At 38.4% G+C, this 21,604-nt stretch overlaps 1 protein-coding gene across 1 annotated transcript in view; it reads left to right on the forward strand.

Moving 5' to 3' along the window:
• The window catches only part of SEMA5A (semaphorin 5A), a 450,728-nt gene that overhangs the window by 248,544 nt on the left and 180,580 nt on the right, over positions 1–21,604 (forward strand). Inside the window, exon 5 of the mRNA XM_049767907.1 lies at positions 5,967–6,012. Coding sequence (XP_049623864.1) covers positions 5,967–6,012 — 46 coding nt within the window. The remainder of the gene's footprint in view (positions 1–5,966; positions 6,013–21,604) is intronic.

Raw genomic sequence — 21,604 nt, forward strand, 5'->3', positions numbered from 1 at the left:
AGTATTACTTAACTATATCATTATTTAAAACTTCTTTTTTCAATTTATTTCTATATAAAAATTTTTTTTATTGAGACTAATGTGAATTACAAGTCTTCCACAGTTGTATTTCAGGTACATAGTGAATTAGGACCATTCCCACCGCCAGTGTTGACCTTCATCACTATAATTCTCAGCTTGCATCCCATACCTCCACACTCAGCCCCCTATACTGCTAGTGTAACAGGTCCCTTTTGTGTATAGTTTGTTGTAGTTTGGGTCTCTTGATTCTATTGTAGTTGACTTTGGTTTGGGTATTTAGATTTGACCATTTATTATTTCCCCTCGATGCTCCCGAGACAGCTTGGCTCCTACTTTTTTTTTTTTTTAACAAGATATGCTTGCTTTTCTTTTTTTCTTTTTTTGTTTTCCGAAGCCCCTGCTTGCTTTTCTGTATCCATTTTCCTCTTTTTTTCCAAAACCTATGTCTGACTTTCTTAATAATTTGATATCTCAGGTCCTCCATCATAAACTAGCTTCTAAGCTACATGTTCTAGAAGAACCTGGGCTTTTTGATCTTTGATTTTATAGCTGTAGTCATTAGAGACCAATTGAGTTATTCTAAGAGAATGTCATTTTAAAACACAGGTGTCTTTCATAATTAATGGAGGTCAGAGTTAAGTTTTATGGTGTCTCTCGATAAAATGAGTCGTTTTGTTAATACACTCATGATGGCTCAACCTTTTCTTTAATGCCGGCAGAATTTTATTACTTTACATGAAGATACAAATGAACCTTGTCGATTAGGGCCCACATTGCTCCCTGGGAGAAGATATTGTTGTGCTTAGTGATTTGTTGCTAATAGGTCCCTGGCGATTGGGAGGGAATGTGGGGATGAATTATTCAATCTCACAGTCAATAAGAAATAAACTCCACTGAAGAGGAAGAAAATGCGTTGAGATGTCTGGTGGCCAGAGGATGAATGGCTTGAGCACCCTTTAATTTGCCCTGCCACATTTAATGGCTGTGTGATTTGAATTAATTATCCAGTCTGTTGCATCAATGTCTTCCTTCTAGACTCCTTCTTTCTTAAAGTAATAACGGTTATTACATTGGAGGGTGAATTGGCCAAGTTAGTTCCAAGAACTCTGAAAGGCATGCAGGAAGAAACACTTAACAATCTATTTATGATAGCCATGAAAACAAGCTTTTATAACCCGGCCATCTTTTGCTTGGTACTTCTGTGTTGAGGGACTGGAAATAGACCATAGTGCCCCTAAACTTTACTGCTAATACTCTCAAAGAATCTCATCTCTTAAACTCTTGGTTCCTTGTCTGTGTCCCCAAGGAGTAGAAATATTCCTTATTACTCCCTATTTACCTCCCAGGGTAGTAGGAAGATTAATGAGACCATTTAAATGCTCTAGGTGGTTTCAAGCACTGCCCTGTTAGAAACAGGGCCCTCCATGAAATGTTTGCTTAGCATTTGCAGTTGGCAAACAGCCAGAAGCATCACTCCTCTGAGTTGGGGAGGCTGAACTTCTTCTCTATTGTTTCCCTCCTCTGTACTCTTACAATCACAAGATAAAGTACTTGCTTTTTCTGGAATGCCCTGGAGACCCGCCACTTGCTGAGGCCATAGATCTTACTTTCGTCTCTGAATGCTACAACATCTGGGGATGTCCATTTTTTTTAATTTCTTTTAGAAGATTTTCTTGCTTTGGCTAACCTTTAACTGTATAGGTCACTGACCCAAATGGTGATGGATAAAGCTGTCTTGGGGGATTCCAGATCCCTCCTGTGGCCTTGCTGGATGGGAATTTTCCCAACATCAGAAATGGACTCAGTATTTCTTGGAACAGAATATTTTTCAGAGAAGGATTTTGAGAGTTGTGGGCTCCTCATTATTGTCAGTTTCTTGGGTTCCAGAGATGTGTTTAGGGAATTCCAGTGTTTTATTTATATTTTATTTTTTAAAATAGGTTTCAAATTGTTGGCAATAAGGATAAAGTAAATACTGAAATATGTTGTGTATTTCTAATATGGAAATATTCAGCTGGACATTAAATTGCCTCCTTCAATTTTGAGTCTCTTATTAAGCACTATTTGAATATAGTATGAGCTTTTCCTCTGAAATCAATTTAAAGAAGCAACACAAAAGTAACCAACTATTCAAGTTAAAAGTAGAGCTTAGTAGGCTGGAGAGATAGTTTAGGAGGAAAGATATGTGCCTAGCATATACTCATCCCAGTTTGAATTCCTTTTTTTTTTTTTTTTGATTTTTGGGTCACAGCAGGTAGTACTCAGGTGTTATTCCTGGCTCCATGCTTAGAAATTGCTCCTGGCAAACCTAGGAGACCATATGGGACACCGGAATTCGAACCGATGACCATCTGCATGAAAGGCAGACACCTTACCTCCATGCTATCTCTCCGGCCCCCCAGTTATAATTCTTAGCACATTACGGTAACTCCTGAGCACTGCCAAGAGTCACTCTTGAAGCTGAACACCAAAAATACACTTTCAATGTATTTTGAGGCTATGTACACTGCTGTGAAATTCCCATCTCAAAATTTCAAGCTAGTTTAAGAGGAACTGATTTTATCATTAAGAAATCATATATTTCAGTCTTTCTCATTATTTTTTTCTAAAAAAAAACCCAAACAATTTATCTCTCATATGTTTTTCTTTAAAATCCCTTGGAAATATAGTACTTCACTACAAAAAATGTAAATATTTCAATGAATTCTCAAAAATGCCTTTGCCACATTACTCGTAGCTATAAACACAAATGTTTAGAAATTTATGTTATTTAAACACAAGTTATGGTGCTTCATTCCAAAAGAATGGAAAATAGATTTTGGGCAGAGGCAATGAAGTAGTCCCCAACCCAAGTCACTCCCATTGATCCTTGGAAAACAGAGCAACTAGGTCAGTGTGAGTGCCCTGCAGTGCTAAGGATTGACAGGGCTATCTGGAAGTGCTTGATTTCCTGGGCTGCACCCAGTTATAATTGGGGGATCATGCAGTGCCAGGGTTAGAACTGGACAGGACTGCTTGCAAAGCATTCACCCACTCCTTGTCCTAAGTGCTCTATCCCTAACTAATGACTAATGACTTGTGAACACTCTTAAAAAATAATAAGTGAAATAATACCTGAAATAAAGACTGGGAGGGAGGTTCAGGAGGTATTTCTGTGAAACGAGAGGGAAAGAGACATCAAAATCTACTCAGAAAATCAATGGGATTTACTTGCTTCCTGATGGGAAAGCTTATATCTTCAGATCATACTTCCAGAAGCAGGAATCAATGACCTATGTGGAAAGTTTGTCATTAGATTAGACACAGGATAATTGCTCTCATGTGCAGAATATAAAGAACCATTGTAGGGGAGTAACAGATGCCCAAAGGGAAGGAAACTGAGAACTTGCCTTCAATAGGAAGTTGACATGGGGAGGGAGTGTGGAGGAGTCACATGTAACTATGGTGGAGGGAAGGGGCCATGCTGGTAGAATGCGTGGTGCTGAAACTATTCAAAACAGTTTGGAAATCACTATGCCTAAAGTTATATAGTTTGTCATTAATGTTATTAAGAATAGGATTCTACATGGGGGAGGGTAGAAGGGAAACTGGGAACATTGGTGACGGGAAATGTGTACTGGTAAAGATTATTGGACAATGTGTGAGTAAAATTCAGTCATGAACAACTTTGTAACCACAATGTTTAAATACAGTAATTAATACAATAGAACAATGGAATTTTGGCCAAATGATTTGTAAAGGTGCCTGTGAATGGACAAAAAAAGATGTGAAATGATTGTCCTGTAAGAATTTTCACTCTGTGTACATATCTGTGAGTGTCTGCATTCGTGTCTATAGGTGTGATACTATTGACATTTGGAAGGGGACTTGGTAGGGTTTATTGGGGACATTTTGTGACTCAGTGGGTTTAGGGCTCCCCAAGATGGGTGGTCTTTTTTCAGATTGTAGAAATTTTTTGAAAATCATGCTAATCAAGGATAAATTATGGTTTATCTCTTAACTTCTGGAAGTATCTTCACCCCTAATTTGGGGTTATATGCTCTTCAATAATACAGTAGCTCTAAATTACATAAATTTTCTTTTTCTTTTTCTTTCTTTTTTTTTTTTTTTTGTTTCTTGGAATATACTTGATGGTGCTCAAAGCCTACTTTGGGCTCTGCACTCAGGGAGCACTCCTGAATTGCTTTACTTTCACCATCTCTCTCCTTTCCTAAGTATGTACTCCTTAGGCCATACCCTTGACATGACCTTCTCACTTCCTGTGCTTCTACTTCTGACATTCCTTATTCAATAACCCACTTTGGTATTTTGGCCATGGTGTGTAAACTTTGTTCTTTTCTAAGTTCCAAAAGCAAACCCATTACACCATATCCTAGACTGTGGAATCCTCTTCCATTTCTCATGGCAACCCTCATGGGTCCCTTCCCATTTTGTTCCCATTTCTCCTATCCTCAGGTGTACCCAGGCTGCCTGTCTGTTGCAGCCAGGTTGAACTGATCCTCAGCCTCATTATGACCTTCAACTCCTGCATGCAGTTAGGGTTCAGGGATCCCCAGAGGCACATTTGTTGTGTCTAAAGACAACAACAGGAGACTCTAAAGTTGGAATTGCAAATGGCCCCAGTTGAGGGGGGGATGACAATGGTTTGCACTTGACTACTCTCCTCCCTCTCATGGTGAGACATGGTCTACTTCCTTATCCCTGCTTTGCTTTGTCATACTTGGGCACTAGTGCTGACTCTCAAACCCTGCATGGAAAATGCTCACTCATGTTTCTGAGCTTATTAAACCCAGAATGCACCTAGTAAGATTCAGAACTTCGGTGTTTTTCATATCATTTCATTTCATTTCTCTCTCTTTCTTCTATTTTGGAGGCACATCAACAGAGTTCAAGGCTTCACTTGGTTCTGTGTTCAGGGATCATTCTTAGGTGGCTAAGATGGCTAGGGCAGTGTTTTTCAACCAGTGTTGTGCCAGGCACACTAATGTACCATGAGATATTGTCTGGTGTGCATGGGAAAATTTCAATTTCATCTGTAACATGCGACTTTGACTCACAAATAGACCAAATCATTATCAATATTTATTATTTCATAATAAAGTAATTTTAAAATAATTTCTTTGTGTTTACTTGATTCCTATTCAAGAGAATTACTTAATATATAGTCGATCTAAGCACAGAGTTAAATTTTTTTAACTTTTTTTTTTTTTTTTTTTTTGGTTTTTGGGCCATACCCAGCGATGCTCAGGGGTTACTCCTGGCTGTCTGGCAGGCACGAGGGACCATATGGGACACCAGGATTCGAACCAACCACCTTTGGTCCTGGATTGGCTGCTTGCAAGGCAAACACCGCTGTGCTATCTCTCCGGGCCCAACATTTTTCTAATGGTGGTGTGCCTTGTGATTTTTTTTTCATGAAAAAAGTGTGCCTTTGCACAAAAAGGTTGAAAAACTCATAGGGGACTATATGAGTTGGTGTGAAATAAACCAGGCTTGGCTCTCTACACAGCAAATGCTTTACCCACTGTCCTATCTCTAGTCCCCTATATTTTTCATTTCTAAAGAAAGTGAATATAGGTGGTAAGAAAGAATGAATACTAGGAAGATTGACTTTATATGAACCTATATAAACTCTCAAAGTTGATGCTAATGGCCTTTTGCCATAAGCAATTGATGTGATTACTAATTCAAACTTACCTAGTATCACTCTCACACACACGCTACCTTTTCTCTTTACATTTTCTTCTCCAAAGAGGAATGTGTGTCTGTTGATCTGTGAACTATCTCTCAGAATCTTGAAATCCCAGCAAAGCTTCATTAGATAGTCTTCACTGGGAGATAGTTTGAAAGAGTGTTGTAAATATTTCCTCTTGCGCTAATGAGTTTGAGCTCTCTACTGTTTGGATACACTCAAAATAAAAAGCTTTTCCTTTTTTATTTTGTAGAAACTACCTCTTCAGACTCCAGCTTGAGGATTTATCTCTGATTCAGGTAAGTTCTTTTTAAGCTTCATTTCCCCTCCAGATTCCTTCTCTGTGGGTGTACACAAGGCCAGTTTTTCAGGAAGCATCCACAGCCTCATTTCTCTGTGGGTCGACTAAAGACTTGCCCTGAAGAGTTATTATCTGCCTTTTTTTCAGTTAATCTTTTCTTCCTCCTGGGTTACCCCACCTCCTTTGAGGAAGTGCATCCCAATTGTCTCTTTTTCAAATCTTAGCTAATTCAATGAAAATTTTCCCAATTCCAGGTATGTCCTCTTCAACCTGGAGGCATTAGTTAGTTTGATTAATTTGGAAACCATAGTCAAATTGAATCAGCTCCTTGAGAAAAGCATTCTTGTTCCCTCTTTTATCATTGGAAATTAGGCTCATAGAAATAGGGGATACAAAAAGGGGGTGAAAAAAATCCACTTTGGGATGAAGCATATTGGTATAGTATAATAATATCACCCCAATCTCTGTATCTCCAACCCCAGGTGAATGAGTCTGAATCAGAGTCACGGATGAAATGATCCAGACTAGGCTGAGGGTGAAACATGGCCATGAAACATGACCCTCTTCTACCTAGAATGGAGAGCCAGCTGCCTGCAAAAACAGCCATTTTTATTGAGTACAGAGACCAACTCTGGGTGGGGCAGTAAGGAGAAATAGCTCGGGCCATCCTAAGCCAGTCCCACTCAGGTTTATAAGTAAGACAATCTCTGTTTTGTAATAAATCCAAGTGATAAACATCGAAAGGAATCAGGGATAAACTTTGTTTTGGGTAAAATAAAATATAACCTAACAGTAGAATGACAACCGTGCATAAGTGGGTCATCACTGCCTCCAAAAAAATACAATAGCAATGATAAGAGTGAGATGCTGTTTACCAACTTCTAATTTTGCAGAAATAGAAGGGGTATGAATAATGGAAGAATAAATTACTGCAAAGGGGTAGAAATAATACATGAATTTAATCCTGAGATTCTAGTACTTGTATGACACCTGGGATCACTAGTACTGAAATGATAGCTTGAGATCCTAATTTTTGAATGAAAGAAATCCTGAGATCCCTGGTGTTTAAATGAAATTCTGAGATTCTCTTGCTGGAAAGAAATCCTGATTCTAATGGCAGACCAAAACTGATGCCCAGAGATACCAGAGAAATCACCTCTTGTGGTTCTTCTGGGTCAGGGAGAGAGGTCCAAGATGACCATCATCTTCTGTACCGAAGACTCCCTGGTCATAGAAGCACTCTTTGAGCTGAGTCTAGCGTGTTTAAAACTCTTCAATCAGCTTTATTTCACCTGCAAAACAAAGAGATGTAAGAAATTAATGCAGAGGACTTTATGGTATTCTTTTCTCTTCATAATGTTGGTATTTGTTAACATTGGGGGAACTGTAGAGCTAGGGTTAGTACTAAGTATAGTTGATACTCTCCTGAGTGTTTAAATAAGTTCATTCTCCAAATAAAGTTAATGCAGGTAGAAAGCAGTTTTTTGAAGCCTGTTGAACTGCATCAAAATTGACCTCCACCAGTAGTGGGTTTCCTTGTCTGAGAAATGCCACAAAGCACCATTCTTCCCCACTGTGTCCCCAAACAGTGTCAGGCATGTGAGAGGCAAAGGGCCTTCTCAGTGGGTGTTTGGGCTTCTTTTCAATGCTTTATGTATGTCTTTATTCTTACTTGAGTTGTCGATAAAGAGTTCACCCTGATATGTTGCAGAGGGCAGTACATTTTTTGCAGTTTTCTGGGGTTGTCTTGTGGCATTGCAGAAATGGGACTTGGCAGCTTCATTCTTGCCTGGCAGGCGTGTCTCCACTGACTAGAACCCTGGTGTCCTGTTTTCATTGCTCAACGTGATAACAGGAAAACCATAATTGTTAAATTTGGCCATAATTGTTCAAATATGGTCATAATTGTTCTGTCCCTCTGTCCAAGTTTAGTAAATGACTGAATCCTTAAAAGCAGTGATTGATTAGTAGAATCATGAATACATTCAGAAGAAGTCAAAATGACAAGGAGTTTAGCCAAAACGCTTTTGGGTACTTACATTTAATGCATCCAACCCAGTTTTAATCCACACCTCCACTATGAGTGTTCCCTGAGCACTTTCTCATGGGCCCCCAAACCAATATAGTATACATTGGATTATAATTGTAGATTACCTTTAGTTTGGTATAATAATTTGGGTTATTTAGTATCTGGCATATTTAGTTATGTAGCATAGTTATATATATGAGATATATTTTATATCTAGTTATCTATATTATATAGTTAATATAAAACATTAAATTATAAAATGACCAATGTTTCACCTATAATCATTGTAAATTTTTTTTCAAAAATTTTGAGTTGTTACCCTTTTCTGAAGTTTTTAAAGAAAGGCTATAAAATTGGGGTGGCTGGAAAAAACAGGGTGTGATAATGATGATGTCTACAATGATTGTGCAGTAAAATGCATTATATATGTGGGAAAAGGTCTATTTACTTGTGTGCTCATTGATTTCCTAGATTCTTGGCTCTTTTTACTGAGAGGGTATAGAAGAAATGTTATCTCGGGAACAGTGAAAATCTTCACACACAGTAGCTGGTTTCTTAATATAATTTTCCACTCTAGAGAACCAAGGTATATTGGAAAAGTAACTGATTTCTGGGTCTATGTGGCAAATGCCCTAAGTAAGCATGGATAATATATCACAAAGCAGAGTCTCCAAAGAATGGAGAGAATATGATATTTAAGAACCACCAAATGTGCCCCACACCTTTTCTTAATGAAATATGGACTAATTTGGTAGATTAAAATAATAAGAACATTTGATTAAAAATCGCATGATCTAAGAAGCTATGTGTCTTAAAATATTAAAAAATGAATGAATAAATAAATCAAGAAAGGAACTATTATTGTAAAACAAATGATATTGACTGGAAAATTAAACTGGGAAAATAGGATTTAGCAATCAACAGATGAAAAAATCAATTCATATAGGGAAATTGATTGCTAAAATGAAGCACAGGACTTCAATGATGGCAAGCAGTTGGCTGCAATATCAAAGTATATTTGCAAAATATATATACCTAGTATATTTATAATTACAAAAGAGTTATTTGTCTTTAGAACATGCATGAACCATGCCAATTTCTTCAGCACCAACAAGTCCAAGACTGTCTCCCAGAAATAGGGCACAAATTTTAAGAATTCGGATTTAGAGTACTGGGAAAAACCCAGCTAGATTTTATGAAATGCCAGCAAGAAGTCCTAACTGCTTTTTTTTTGGGGGGGGGGGGGAGGGTAAGGGATGCAAACACAGAGAAGCATTTTCCAAACTGGCTTCTGCTCTTCCAAAATCAAAGGCAGAAACACTCCTGAAAAGCCAACAACCAGGAATGAACACAGTAAAGCAAATGAAGCACTTGATCCGATTTGTACTATGGAAACCAGAGATTTCCTGTTTCTGCTCCACAGTAGAGGTCTAGAGACTTGGACTGGTTTGCTTGAGTAGAAAGGAAATCCAGAGCAACTGGAAATATGTTCATGTCTGTAAAGAACATGGTAGAAACGGTTGAATCATGATTCGCTGGTTTTGTAGAAATCTTTGTTCTTGGGTGCACCCAGTGAAGTCAGAAGAGGGTAAAGAGTGTCAGTTTAGGGGCCAGAGTGATAGTAAAGCAGGGAGGGTTATTGCCATATTTTGGCAATTGAATACAGAGCCACAGTGAACATAGGAGTACAGATGCCATTTCTGCATTGTGTTTTGGAGCCCTGAGGCTATATTCCCAGGAGTAGAATCATTGGATTTTTTTAAAATTTTTTATTTTTAATTATGAGAACAAAGATGCAAAGAAAGAGGACAAGGTAAAGTTACAGTGGAAGGACAATCACCCATAAACAGAATTCTCAGTAGTCCCATTGCTGATATCTTAACTTTGAACTTTCAGCCAAAGAACATTAAGAAAAATAAAACAGAACCCATGTACAATTACATTGTCCTTCAAGCCCCCAGATTGTAGTACATAATATTTCTTAGCAGCACACAAAGCAATCTAAAGACATAAAACTTACGTAACTCCTTAAACATTGAATGCAAAGTACTTTTATACATTTCCATACACATGCATATTAGTTTAAGTTAACCTCAAAAGTTTAAGTGGGTTGTTTTTCTTAAGGATTAGAGTCAAAGGAGCACAGTAAAAACGGTGTTAGAGTGGCAATTATTTTTTGCATAGGCCCACCAAAATATGAGAGGCATGGAAAGGAATAACCTTGGCCTAAATACAAAGAGATCCTACCCCTGAAATTTCCTGGCAAAAGACTAACTCTAGGATCCAGGCAAACTAGTTTGTCCAATCCAGGTCAGGATCTTAATGAAACTTTATTACTCATCTTTTGAGGTCTGTCAGGAATTTACATGTTGTCTTCCCAAAAGGCTGCAACCATCCACCTTCCCACCAGCAGTGATGGAGGGAAGAGAAGGGCATCGACTTTAAACACATTGAACCTTGTGTTTAAGAGAAGGACATCAACCCTTTTTTTCATCAGTGACTTGAGAATCAAATATTCATGTGACCTCATTTATAAGGTGTTCTGCCACTCGAAGGCAGTGATGAATTTTCTCCCACTCATTGTTTGCATTATCTTAGCTTGGGTGCTCAGGAAACCCATCACCCCCAGCCTGGTGATAGAGGATGAGATTGTGGACCATTATGGGGCATCACTGCTCCCACTTTTTGTCATAATAATGGATCTAGCTGTTCAGCATCACTTTTACTCTTACCTTGATCACACCAGTTATTTTCTAAGAGCAGAACTTTCTGGAAACTATAGCTTACCCCAAGACTGATTGATATTTCTTTCTTTCTGCAATGGCACCACTGGGAATCCACATTGGACACATTTTGAGTAGCCTCTCTAGGACCAAAATTCAGCTTTGCTAACTCGTGTTCTTTTTTTTAATTATTACTTTTTATTAAATTGAACATCTTTTCTTTCCTTTATTTTTTTAAAAAACTTTAATCACCACTTTTACTTGCTCTTGTTCTTTGGGGGAAATAGGGCCCATCCTTCTTTCTCTTGATCTGCTCCTGAGTGAAAGGGATTGACAGCATGTGTACCTGTTCAGGCACCAGGAATCAGCTAAGAATTGGGAAGTAACATCCTCTTTACCTCTGTGATTTCTAAATTGAGAACTGTGACATTTCCTGTCACCTGTTTAGTATGATTGGAGGCTGCACTTGTAAATTTGGCTAGACTTTGTTTCCCTCGTATCTACCTTTGTGTCTAGGCAAAAAATACTAGTTAACCCTGGAAACGGCTATTATGGCGGGAAGTGGAAGTGTATTTTATGGGCTAATGCAATCTTGCTAATGGGCCCAAAATAAAGAATCTATATTTATTAAAAAATTAAATTTTTGCAGAGATTCAGTACAGGCTGATTCTCAACCATGTACACAGAAGGCGTATCTCATTATAAGGTGAACAGAAGTTTCATAAAAACAAAGTATGTAAATTTAAAAAATTATCATTTTTTGGCTTTGAATGATAATGATGTCATGTCTGAGATGTCCTCTGGTAGATGTGTGTTGCCTCTGTTTCCATGTGCTTTGAAGAAGCACCTTTTAGGGAATTGAAGACTGTTTTGTTTGAATTCCTAAGATATTTTGTTTGTTTGTTTGTTTTTGTTTTGAGGTCACATCCAGCAATGCTCAGGGGTTACTCTTTGCTCTGAGCTCAGAAGTTTCACCAGGGAGGCTCGGGGGACAATGTGGGATGCTAGGATTCGAGCCGTGGTCTGCCCTGTGTTGGCCATGTGCAAGGCAAATGCCTTACCACTGTTTTATCGCTCCAGCCCCTAAATTCCTAAGATCTTTGATGTGTTTTAGGACTTTTCCTTTTTCAGATATTGAACCAAATACACATGAATTCTAATTGGTCATTTTCTTTTAACCAAGAAGTTGACAATCTTACGTTTAAATTGCTTCCTTTTATTCATACAGAATTAAATTTAAAAATAAATCGAGTCAGTTTATAAAACAAATGCCTTCACTAATGGGTCATAACAGTAGGCTCTAATGCTCTCTGTTGGTATTCTCCTGTCTAATTTAAAGACTGACACATTGATGAATAATTTAGTGTAACCATTTGAAGAACATATTTATGTTGACTCATCCTTCGAACCAAGTGATGCATTTATATCGGATGTGGTGTGGCTGGTTTTCTTCATGATCCTCAAAAACCCAATAGTTGGAACTTGATTTATCTTTTGTGTTTTTAAAATCCAAATGGCTCTGGAAATTACAGTGTGGTCAAGTTGGAAGAATATTAAATTTCTTTCAAGTGTCCAAAATGGAGGATGTTATAGGTCATAATTACCTTCCCGTGCACTACCACAATGCAGGCTTCTCTTTGTTTGACCAGTGCTTGGCCATAGTAAAGAAACTTTGTTGTACACAGACCCACCCAAATTGTCTCAGATAACCGTGAGACTGCATGTTAGCAGATCTAGCTTCTGGCAACATCAGAGACTGAGCTAAGTAGCCTCATATATTTGTTCTTCTACATGGCCACTGGCTCTTGGTACTAGTCCCAAAGTACCAAGTCCTCATGGTTGTTGAATGACTGTGTGAAAACTACAGAACACAGTGAGATCCTTTACTTGAGTGTCAGGTTTTTCATAGTGTTGGGGGAATGTGTTGGTTTTCACTCTTTGGTAGACCTATGCATGCATGACTCATGGGTTGGGAACATGAGGTGGAATGATTGTTCACTCCAGGTTCTTTCTTTTGTCCACTCCTTTCCAGGAAATTCCCTCTTAAACATTCATCTCTCCATTTACTCAAAAATGACTTACTTTCCTTCCCTGTCAGTCCTTGGAGAATTTAGACTTGCTCAAATGTAGTTCTAGTGTCAAGGACTTTGAGTTAGTTCTAGAGTCAAGGACTTTAAGGTCAGAGTTTCTGAGACTCTTTAGTTCATCCAGGTGAGGTCTGTTAACAACAACAACAACAGAAAAGCTTCCCTGCAATCACAATGGTTCCCCACAGAAAGGCCAACATCTTCCTCATTTCTCTCATTATCTAGTATCTCTTTTGTATTGTCATTCGAGAGGTGTGGGTGTTCAACTCTTCAATGTCTTCATTTTTTTGTTAGTTACTTTATATAAACACTGAGGTTACAAGGTTGTTCATAATACAGATTTTTTTCACAGTTACAAAGTTGTTCATGATTGCGTTTCAGTCACACAATGTTCAACACTCTTTACCAGGGCACAATTACCACAACTGACACCCTGCAAACCAGTATGGACTAATGAGGAGATCTATAGGCCCTTTTTGCCAGAAAATGACCCTCTTTCCTTCTACCTATTTTCTATCTATGGTCATACTCAATCACCCGAGACCTTCAGCTATGGCTGGACTGGGCTGGAGTGGTAAGAAATTTGTGCCTATGGAGCAGCAGAAAGCTGATGTTCAGATGTTGGCCAACATTCACATTCTTCTCCCAGACAGAATGGAAGAAACTAGACTAGCCCCAGCAATGCACTTCTCCATCCCAGATTCCCCATGACCATCTTAGCCATTTTAATTTCTTTCGACACACAAACAGATTTATTCACGCCTCTACCATTTCTGTAAATAAAAAAACAGGGATACTTGGAACAAACCACTTAACCTCTTTGGACCTCAATTTTCTCCATGGTGCATTTCAGAGAGATGAGTCTTAGAAGAATAGAGAGGATTAGCCCTACAGTTTCTTTCAGCACTCTAAATCCATCCTTCCCCCTTTTCTTGTCATTGCTGAAAGGTCTCTGGAACCCACCATCCTGAAAGAAAACCTGTGAAATTGAAAATGTGGTGTTAGGTTTATTTGATAGAATGCAGTGACCTAATGTGTTCTGAAATGAGACTTAAGCAGAGAGTTGGCCAGAGGAGTTGCCTTGCTCAGTCCCTATTTTCCACAGCCACAATCTAAGTTTTGTCTTCTCAGCAGTATGGATATGTGCAAGTTACAGAGAAAGGGTTAAAGTTAGGAGAGCTTAGCAAATGCCCCTACGTGATATGTGCTAGAGCTCAGATTTGGATGTTGGGTACTGGACCCAGTGCAACAATCATTCACTAGCCAACATTTGACTTTCCTGGATTTGCTGGGGCTGGCTTCCACATTGCCTGTGCATGAGGACTGAAGTGCAGTAAATATCCTTGTTCATTTATAATTATAATTTTGTCTAGTTTCAAGTTGAGTTTCCTGGAAGACTGAGGTGCAGATTTATGTGCTTTTACTTTCTGGAGGTCTGGTTATAGAAGCAGGATTGGATAAAAGAACTGGGCCCTGGCCTCAGGAAGTTCTGAACAGGATTGGAACTGTAGCTATTGCCCTTTTTTGGATTTTTTGACCATACCTTGAAGCACTTAGGCATTACTCCTGACTATATTCAGGGATCACTCCTGGCAGGCTTAGGGGACCATATGGGATGGGGAATCAAACTCAGGTTGACCATGTCCAAGAAAAATTGCCCTCCCTATTGCACTATAACTCGGGTTACTGTATTTGGTGCACTTTAAAACACGCAAAATTATGATGGTCCAAACTCTCCACCCTTCTGTCATTAGCTACAGAAGTTTTTTGTTTTTTTTGTTTTGTTTTGTTTTTGTTTTTTTTTAATTTGGACAGTTTGGTGATGTAATCTCCCAACACAACAGCTGTCATCAGCCATGGAATTTCTGCAAATCAGGTTCTGCAGGTCAGCTGTGGGTTTGTTTGTGCCAACTTTGTGGCTGCTAGAGGAATGGGTTCTGGCACATAAAATGAGCCGGTAGGGAAGGAAATAACCACTCCAATTCCCAAATTACTCAGTGCTCTTAGCTGGCTTACTTAAACTTGTCCTGTCTTCTAGATTTGCTGCACAGTCAAAGTATTGAGTGCTTGCATGCCTTTGAAATGCAGACATATATTAATTTTAGACATATGCTTCATTGTTGAAAGTTTTTTATTGTGTTACACAGACCTTATTTGAAAAAATATTTACCCTGTTTTTACACAAGAATGCATGCTTCACTTTTAGCCTAAAATCAGAATTGAGTGGCAGGAGCAATAGCACAGCAGGTAGTTTGTTTGCTTTGCAAGTGATCCACCCTTGTTCAAGTCCCAGCATCCTATATAGTCCCCCAAGCTTGCCAGAAGTAATTCCTAAGTGCAGAGCCAGGAGTAACCACTGAACATCACTGGTTGTGCCCCCCCAAAAAAATACAAACATACAAAAAACATAATTGAAGGTGCATGAATATATGTTTTTTCTTTTTCTTATTAAAATTTTTTTAAAAAATTATTTTTGGGTCAGTGTTGCCCAGTTTTACTGGAGAAGGCTCAGAAAACATTTGCAGTGACTTCACTATTGGTTTCCCCAGGGAGTTCTGTGGTAATACTCTGGGGCCACATCTGTACATGAAATTTTTTTTAACTATGAGCATCATTGAGTTTTATGAAACTAATTCAGACAATATCTATAGACCAAGAGCAACCACTATTGACAAGTCTGGCTGTTGGGTGAGTGGAGAAGTCAGTGGCACTTAATAGAAATGCCTTGTTCCTCTCCTAAAGGACCCCAGTTCCTGACAGGGTTGTAAGCCTGTTCAGAATATCCTGCTCTGCTTGTGTGTATTTTCCTTATCAGTGCATTTCTCCCAAAGAGCTGACACCAGTAAGCCAAAGTTCCAGCCAAATCCTTTGTTTCAAATATAACTGAAGTTCTAATTTGGTGAGGTAGTCTAGAAGATGGAGTTTCCAAATTTCCTAGGGTAAAGTAAAAATATATAGTAAGGGAGAATTGACAGTGGGAAAAATGGAGAGGTGTTGTCCCACCATTCTTTTGACTGGATGGTCTGGACGGACTATTTGGTGCGTCTTAGCATATAAGCAACTTGCATCTCGAATGTATTCAACAGCTTGCACTGAGTTGGGTAGAGTCACTGGGCATAGAACTGTGATGGTATCACCTTTTTCATTTATGTCCCTCCATCTCTCCCTGCACTATTTCCTTATTACTAACTTTTTATAATGTGTATCTCCTTCCAAGATTACAGTGTTTGTTCTATCTCTTTGCATCATTATATTTTTTACTGGCCCACGCCATTTTATTTCTTTCAAATAAGAGGGTACATTATCACTATGGTTTTATATAGTTGGATGATACAGTTTACTTCTTCAATTTCAGCCCCATTTTCAAATTTGGGGAGATGCTTACTGATAATTGAAATGTCTTCTAGAAATCTTCTGAAATAAGATATCCACTCTGAATTTTCCTCCAAGAAATAATCTGTTTAAGAAGAAAATAAGCAAGACTGCATCTGAATTTGTATTAATATTTGTACTCCAAAGAACTTTGTAAAGCATATTGCAAAAAAAGCTTCTATTTTCATCTAAGCCAAGGAATCGTTGACTTTTAAAGTAGATTTAAAGATTAGTTATATCAGTTTCTGATTCAGCAGCTTGAAGGGAGTTCATGTACTTATCTCCCTCCCAGGAAAACAGAACACTTAAATAGAACTAAAATATGTATAAGAGGATCTCTATGCAGCCTAGTTATAGAATTATATTAATCCTAACTTGAAAATCTTTTCTTTTGATGGGTGGGGATATTGGACCACTTATTCCACTTACCTGAGATACATTATTATGTTTATTTCTGAAAAAAATATCAAAGAATTTTTATCTGAAAATTTTAAAACAATTTTCAGGGTATACCTACGTTCTGTAAGGTGCAGAGGTTGATCCTGGCATTTTTCATGGGATCATGTGGTGTCAGGATTGACCTCTACGTTCTTACTTGTAGAGCCTGAGTTCTGTTTCAGTTCTTGAAGACTACTTCTGAAAGATCGGAAGCAACATTTATCTGGAAATTTGAGAAGATCAAAGAATAAGAAAAATTGCATTCTAACACATGGTAAGAAAAGCCAGATCACCAACAAAATATATGAGTTTAACTTAACTGGGAACAGTAGAAGGAGCTAAACGCAACATGGAAGAAACTCAAGAAAGAATTATCTGCTGAGATCTATAACAACATTGTTGGTCTGTAATATAAAAAAAACATAACAAAACATTGAACCTTCATGATTATCTCAGCTCTTTGCTAACACATCGTTTTGAGGACAGAACAGAAATCTTAAATGTTGTATGCCCCCAAGAAGAAGAAAAATCAGAGAGAAGATGAAGTGACTTGGTGTGTAGCTCGAGGCCCAGCCTTTGTAGATGGCTGCCGTTCAGAAAGAAAGAAATAAGCACACGTTTTGGCAGTGCCCTGAGGTGCAGTCACAAATTAAAAACTTAATGGGCCTCAAACACATGGCCAGTCTCCCACTGAAGATGTTTGCCAAAGTTTGATGACGCGTGTGTCTTGTGGCTAATGGTCTAAGCTAAAACACACGAGTATGAATCTCCATAGACTTATAAGTGGAGGAGCTAAATAACAAGTAAGTTGCTGATTGAAAAATTTTGGAAGAAGGTGCCTTAGGAACAAGGATATATCTGGAATCTTTGAAAGCTTCAGGAAGCCCTTATGAGCACGTGGGTGGTTAGAACATATCATCTTTACTCTAAGCACCTAACTTAACACACACATACACACATGCTCGCGCGCGCAAAAACACATAGACACTCACACCCTTGCTTGAAATTACTTTAATAAAAAATGAAACTCCTGATTCAGGATCTTAACATGCTCTGGAGTTTGTGTATTTTTTTTCTCTACTTTATTATCAGGTAGATTGCGGGGTCCTGCAAGCCCCCCGGAGGGGCCCGGCCAGCAGGAATCAGTCGAGAGGCTCACGGACAACTGCACCTTTATTTAGCAGGGCTAGAAGAACAACCACACCTGTAAAAAATCTAAGAGAGGTTAATAATAATGACCTTTGGCGATCAGACCGTTCAAAGGTGTCTTTATTGGGGTTCTGCATCTCTTATATAGAGAAGGAGAAGGGGGCAGGTAAAAGATGGTGTCAATCATACATTTTGGCGCGAAAGCCATGAAACAAAGGCAGTAAATCATTTTCCAGAAGGGAGGGAGAAGCAGTGACAATCTTGCAAGCACTCCTAAATCAGCAGCTTTCAAGGAATTGCCCTATGACCCTAAAGTAGGGCTTGTAGCCCACTTTCCGGAACTCTCAGCAGTTTTTATGGTGGGGCAAGCTTTGTTGCATTTAGCTATTAACTCAGGAATGTAGTTATAGTGAGACTTGGCTCCATGGTATCAGGCAGTGTCTTCCTCCCCTAGGCTGAGAAGTTACTTATTACTTGAAGGTTGCCTTTTTCCTGTTGGTATATGGGCTTATAGCAGACAGCACTTAGCACTGAAAAAATGGCAGGGAGTTTTGCAAAAGTAACCACTGAGTCAGTCACGGTAGCCAACATCTCCCCCTTTCTTCTCAAATAGAAGAAGGGAAGTCGTGAGTGGGTGGAAGAGCCTGTCTTAGGCCACAGGGTTTGACCAGGTTGGACATAGCAATAAGCCGCGAATTAAAAGTGGCTATAGGCAGAGTGGGAGTAGCGCTAGGTTCGAATAGTTTGCCATAGCCGTTTGAAGCTATATCCTAGCTGGGACCCTGCTAATCCCGTCATAGGCGTCTCCACAGCCGAGTGCACAAGGACCGGAGCGATTTCCGTTTGTTAGCAATGCGCTCAATCTCCTGGAAACTTAAAGGCTGGAAGGGCGGCTCAGTGTTGATAGCCAAGTTTGCACAGGAGTCACGTATAGAGCTGTTGGAAGTGAACCTGAACAGAGTTTTTTGCAACCTCGCTTGCCTGATTTTTAACAAAGGCAGTGAGTTTGCGAAAAGCCCATGGGCCAAAGGAAAGGAGCAGCATAAGGCTGAGAAAAGGACCCAAAATAGAGGGCAAAATATATTGAGCCAAGGGGAGGAAGAAAACCAGGTCTGGTACCAATATGGTTCTTGGTTAAAACGTTACTGAAATTCCTGTATTCCATTACCAATACGCTGAACACTATTTCTTACTAACCCAGTTTTGTCTTTGAATACACAACATTGTTCCTTGAGGGCTACACAGATTCCCCCTTCCTTAAAAAAAAAGAAACCAAATTAAACCACAGTGGTTTAGCTGCACTATTTTTGCTAGGGATACAACAGTGTGCTTTAAGTAGTGTAAACTTATTGTAAGTTTGAAACATTTGTAACAACAGTTATACTTAAGGCAGTAACAGATTTTAGAGTATGAACCAATGAATAAATTACTGTGTTTACACCGGTAGCACCCAGGCCTATGAATAAGGCTAGGGTGAGAGCAGTGACTGGTTTGACAGGCAAGTTAGGCATTAAAACAATGAAAACACAGTAGTTTTTAGACTGAAGAAACAAATGTGAAACGATGTAGGGAGATAAACCAGTGAAACAGGCAAAAAACGTTAAATTGGGGGCAATTATGAACTGAAAGGAGAAATTTAGGACAAGAATTTGATTACAATTTGCAATAGGGGAAATTATATTGGGCACCAAAAGGCAAAGTTCAAGTTTCACCACTAGTTTTAAAGTTATGCCATGGTTGTTGAGGCTCCATACCGCATAGCAGAAGGTTGGTATCGTTGGTGAAGTAAGGCAGTTTGAACGGTGGGATGGGTGAGTAGCAGGTACTGGAGGAGGCTTTGACCATGACGATGATGAGCAGCAAAGGGAGAAGGGAGTTTTGCAAAAGTAACCACTGAGTCAGTCACGGTAGCCAACAGTAGATAACAGATTTGAAAGGCAACTCTTCAAGATAGGTAAATTACATAACAATAGGTGATAGTATTAACAGTTATCACACTTACCAGAAAATGGTGTTAAATAGCAATAACCAAAAGAGAGGAAGAAACTTTGTGCTGAATTGATTAAGAAAAGAAGAATTTCACTGATAAGTTACAATCTACAAGACAGAATCGAATGGACATTGCAAAAAATTTATAAAGTAAACAGTGTCTGAAATTTGAAATTAAGTAAATGATCTAACAGCAGATTAGATATACCAGAAAATTGGATTAGTGAACTGTGAGACAGGTCTGTGGAACATATTTAAATAGATGTACAAAGATAAATCTGGGAAATAAGTTAAAAGTAAGAGACATAAGACACTCCCAAACTCTTTCTCAAAAGACGAAAGCAAAGTGACAGCTGTATTTAAAGCAATTACTTCTAGACTTACTCAGAGGTTAAAGACAGCAGCCATCAGATTAAGTTCAGAGTCTCTTCTCAAGACAGATATTATAAACCACATCTAGAAATATTGTAACCGAACTGTCAAAAGGCACTGATAATGAAAATAGCTTTAAAATGAATCAGAATATGGAAAATAAAAGAAATTTCTTTCAGTGGAGTAAATTAAGCATTACAGCTGTTTTTTCTTTAGAAGCCAGGAGACAGTGAAAGAACCAGTAACATATCTAGATTTCCCTTTTCTATATTTTCCTTCCTTCCTCCCCTTTTTCTTTCTTTCTTTCTTTCTTTCTTTCTTTCTTTCTTTCTTTCTTTCTTTCTTTCTTCCTTCCTTCCTTCCTTCCTTCCTTCCTTCCTTCCTTCCTTCCTTCCTTCCTTCCTTCCTTCCTTCCTTCCTTCCTTCCTTCCTTCCTTCCTTCCTTCCTTCCTTCCTTTCTTTCTTCTTTCTTTGCTTTCTCTCTCATGCAGTTTATTTTTTTGTCATTGTAAAAGATTATAGAGGCTTAATTTTTGAAGACTAAATAACCTGTCATATTGGAAAAGGAACCCAGAGATAGCTTAACTCCTCTCTTTTTTTTATTTAATTTTAATTTTATTGAAACCATTATGATTTACAAAGGTCTTTATATTTGGATTTCAGACATACAGTGAATCAGGGCCAATCTCATCACCAGTGTTGACATCTCTCCACCAATGTTTCTCAAGTGTCTCCCAAAGCACCCCCCTGGCCACCAGCTTCACAGTATAATAGATCCATTTTAAGTTTAGATTTTAAAGTTTGAGTTAACTCCTGTCTTAACTCCTATCCTTAATCCTTTAGATTCACTTCTATTTAAGTTAAACAAATAAACAGGGAAATTGTGGGAAGTTATTTTAACCCTGAGGGAGGGGGCGATGACTGCCATGATGTGCTCAGTATTTAGATGGAACCAAATTCTAGCATATAGCCACCAACATAGTTATCATTTCATTTGTCCTCAAAAAAATGTTCCAGGAAACTGAACACTATTAATGTTCAAGTTTGTTATTGTCCCTCTTTGGGCAAGTGTATGTAATGAGAACCACTGCTCTTCACCTCATTATGTAATGTTTATACTCACATCTATTATATATGTACTTTTGAACTATTGCTTTTGTTGTGATGTATTGTGTCTCCATCTCAGATTTTCCTGATATTGACAATAATGGTCACAGTAACACCAAAATTCACTGAAGACTGATGCATTTTATACCTCTGAAAACATCAGTAGCTGAGCCAGCTCTAATTCCATCTCTGACTTGCATTAAAAAAATAGGGGATTGTGCAGGAAAAATTGAGGATGTAGAGACACAAAATTAGGAATGTCTTCTCAATAAAGATAATGCATTGATTAAACCAAAAAACATTTATCCAAGCTTTTAGAGATCA

The sequence above is a fragment of the Suncus etruscus genome, chromosome 2, assembly GCF_024139225.1.
Source record: "Suncus etruscus isolate mSunEtr1 chromosome 2, mSunEtr1.pri.cur, whole genome shotgun sequence".
In the NCBI taxonomy this organism is placed as follows: Eukaryota; Metazoa; Chordata; class Mammalia; order Eulipotyphla; family Soricidae; genus Suncus; species Suncus etruscus.